The sequence below is a fragment of the Lactuca serriola genome, chromosome 6 (assembly GCF_051521515.1).
Source record: "Lactuca serriola cultivar US96UC23 chromosome 6, Lser_US96UC23_V15, whole genome shotgun sequence".
Lineage (NCBI taxonomy): Eukaryota > Viridiplantae > Streptophyta > Magnoliopsida > Asterales > Asteraceae > Lactuca > Lactuca serriola.
In genome coordinates, this window is record NC_136413.1 from 13,278,630 (window position 1) to 13,282,198 (window position 3,569).

Consider the following 3,569-nt stretch of genomic DNA (forward strand, 5'->3'; position numbering starts at 1 on the left):
GTCATTTTTGTGTATTTTGTTTGTTTAATAAACAAGCTTATTTATTGAAAAGCTAATTATTTAATCATGGTAAAAAAATCTTTCCAATATGACTAAAGTTTCTATATTCATATTTATAAAGTCATTTAAAGAACGATTTTACAAAATCCACTTGGTGTCCTTTTCGTATATATTTATTTACTTTTTCATATTATTTAAGAAACTTATTGCCTTCAATATAAATAAGACTTAAACCCACAGGGAGACAATTAACCGAAAAGCGTGTTGCAGTGCTTCTTTTTGTAATTCTAGAGAGACAAAGAGAGAGGTGATCTTTCATGGCGATTTAGTCGATAAAGCTAACAATTTCTTCAAATTTGGGCTCTCTATTAGCTGTACTCTTTTGTTTTGTTTCCTTTCTCTCTTCAACCCATTCCCTCCATAAAAAACCACTTCAAAGCAAAGTCTTCTGATCCATAAGTTACTGACAATTTCGTCGCCTGAAGAAGAAGAGAAGATGATGCAAATGGACCGGAGACCGTTTTTGGAAGAGTATGAAAAGCTTGTTGTTCGTATGAACACTCCTCGGTAAGTTAATTTGTTCTTCGTTTTCGCATCATTGTTTTCTGTATTTGTGATTTCTGAGTAAGTTTTTTGAACATGTCGGTTTGAACTTTGAAGTTGATTCGGTTTAGATCGAAGCGAAAAATTCTTACCTGCAAGAATTAAGTCTTGTGTTTAATAATATTTTAAGACCTAATGATCGGAATTTCTTTGACTTTTCAAAGATATTGAGAACAAATTCATCCAGAAGTTGCATTCAAAATCCACTTGTGACTTTTCAATACTAATTTTCCTTATTTTGCCCTAATTTTCAAGTTCAAGTTCAAAATTTGAATTTCCTTTCAGTCTGCGCGTTTGCTGATTTGTCTGTTTCATATCTCTTTGCCAGGGTCATGATTGACAATGCCGGTTGTGTGGACGCAACACGCATCATGGTAAGTTTCAAAGTTTGTTGACCAACTTCTATATTTCTTCGATCAAACTTTGAATTTTTCATATTTTCAACGAATTTGTTTGACTCACGCCATTTTTTTCTTTGATTTCAGATTGACAGTGTCAGGAAAGACGGAATTCTTCTCGAAGCAGTTCAAGTCCTCACAGATCTAAACCTTTCCATCAAAAAAGGTTACGTCTCCTCCGATGGAAGATGGAACATGGATGGTAATCTACTATTCCACCTTTACCTTTTCCAATTAACAAAATCCTTTAATCATTTTGTCAGATTTTCCTGTTTGCATCTTTTCGTTACTAATTACACTTTCAATCTCATCATCATCATCTACAGTCTTCCATGTCACAAATTTGGATGGCAACAAATTAACAGACGAAAGCATCATCAATTGCATTCAACAATCTCTCGGAACCGTTAACAGAACAAAATCAAAGTCGATTGACGGAATGACAGCCCTAGAACTCACAGGCACAGACAGAGTCGGCCTTCTATCGGAAGTTTTTGCAGTTTTATCAGAGCTCAACTGCGACATCATCGAATCAAAAGTATGGACACACAACGGCAGAATTGCAGCGATAATCCATCTAAAAGATTGTAATTCCGGTTCCCCAATTGAAGAACCCCAAAAAATAAACAGAATCGAAGCTCGTTTGAAAAACGTCTTGAAAGGCGACAACGACATACGAAGCGCAAAAACCTCATTCTCAATCGCAGTCACCCACACAGAAAGAAGACTCCATCAAATGATGTTCGCAGATCGTGATTACGAAAGAACTCCGATTATAAACACCAGCGGCCGTTATTCTCCGTTAGTATCCGTTCAAAACTGCTCAGAAAAAGAATATTCCGTTGTCAACATTCAAGGCAAAGACCGACCCAAGCTTTTATTCGACGTCGTTTGCACTTTAACAGACATGCAATACGTCGTCTTTCATGCCACTATCAACACTAGAGAAGACGACGCATATCTGGTAAATTTTCAATCTTTCTTCATCTTTTCTAATGGGGTTTCCCCAATTCATTTAAAGCTTTAATCTTTCTTAACGATTACTTCAAAATTCAAAATGGGGTTTTCTCAAAATTTTGTAAAGTTCTAATTTTTATTAATTTGGGTTTTAGGAATTCTTCATCAGACATATAGATGGAAGCCCGATAAGTTCTGAACCAGAAAAGCAACGTGTAATTATGTGTTTGAGATCCGCCATTGAAAGACGAGCTCCTGAAGGTGTACAGCTTGAGCTCTGCAAAACTGATAAACCGGGTTTATTGGCTGAAGTGATGCGAACTTTTAGAGAAAATGCGATTAATGTGACACAGTGTGAGATATCAACAACAATGGGTGTGGCTCATAATATATTTTATGTTACAGATGGAATTGGGAATTCTGTGGATTTAAAGGTGATTGATTTTGTTAGGGAAAGAATTGGGTCGAGTTGCTTGAGAGTGAAGGAACTGCCATTGATGTTTAAAAAGATTGAGAGGGATGAAGGTGGTCTTGGAGGTGCTGTTTTAGTTTCACTTGGTAGTTTGTTGAGAAGGAATTTATATAATTTGGGGTTGATGAGATCGTATTCTTGAAAGAAAAAGAAAAGAAGGGGGTGGAGTGAAATTCTTTTGAAACATGAGGGGGTGGTTTGAATTTTTATAGAAAAAGGAGGGGTTGTTTTGTAGATAAAAGATATACGAGGGATGTGGTTGTGGTAGTTATTGGTAGGTTTGGTAGATACATATACGGATCAGGGTTTTTGAAGGTTTGGAATTTGGATTGTCCACTCCCACTCTTGGCTATTTGTTTTGGGAAGTGGATTGGATTATTTATGTACATAAATTCGTTACATGTTTGATTGATTTCTAAATATATTTACTTTTTAGTATTATCTTGTGATCTTTTAATGTATCCCTTCTTTTAATATCACGAGTTTTTATTTGTTTATTTATTTATGTATGGAAAAATTTAATATGTGTTTCTTAAATATTAAAATATAATATTTGTCCAATCAAATATCTAAATCTTATATTTATCATTCATAAAATTTTAAAATATCAAATTTATCCAAAATTTTACTTTTAACATTTTATAGTCAATTTACATAATTGTTTTTATCAATTGACTTTTATATCCTTCTTGTAAATCAAAATTTTAAAATCATATATAGCTTGACAAATTAAAACAACTAAAACAACAATCATCAACCAAGAGAGCAAGCGGATGAAGGGGCCACTTGAGATAGATAGAGTGAAGGATTTTTTGTGAGAGATTCACTATAAGGGTATAATAGTAAATTAATAAAAAAATAAGAATTTAAAACAAATGTAAACTGTTTTAAATTTGTTAAATATAAAAATTTGGATAATATGATATTTTAAAAATTATAAAAATTAATATTATATTTAAATAAAGAATAGTGTAAGTCAACATAGATCATATGTTATCTACTTTATATGGTTTGGTTAAAACAAATGACGGCTTTTATAAAACTGTCATTTTATTCGAATAGTAATCGTTTTGATTATACTTAGTTGTTAGATTACTACTTTTGGACATTCAAGTCTTTAATTTTCATTTTAGCTGTTA

General features: G+C 32.9%; 1 protein-coding gene across 1 annotated transcript; it reads left to right on the forward strand.

The window, feature by feature from the left end:
• The first annotated feature begins 240 nt into the window (after positions 1-240).
• Positions 241-2,871, forward strand: LOC145058401 (ACT domain-containing protein ACR8-like). Its single transcript, XM_079006314.1, has 5 exons — positions 241-567; positions 932-977; positions 1,089-1,203; positions 1,328-1,965; positions 2,114-2,871. The coding sequence occupies exons 1-5, from the start codon at positions 497-499 to the stop codon at positions 2,570-2,572; spliced, it is 1,329 nt and encodes a 442-aa protein (XP_078862440.1). The 5' UTR covers positions 241-496; the 3' UTR covers positions 2,573-2,871.
• Positions 2,872-3,569: the final 698 nt, after the last annotated feature.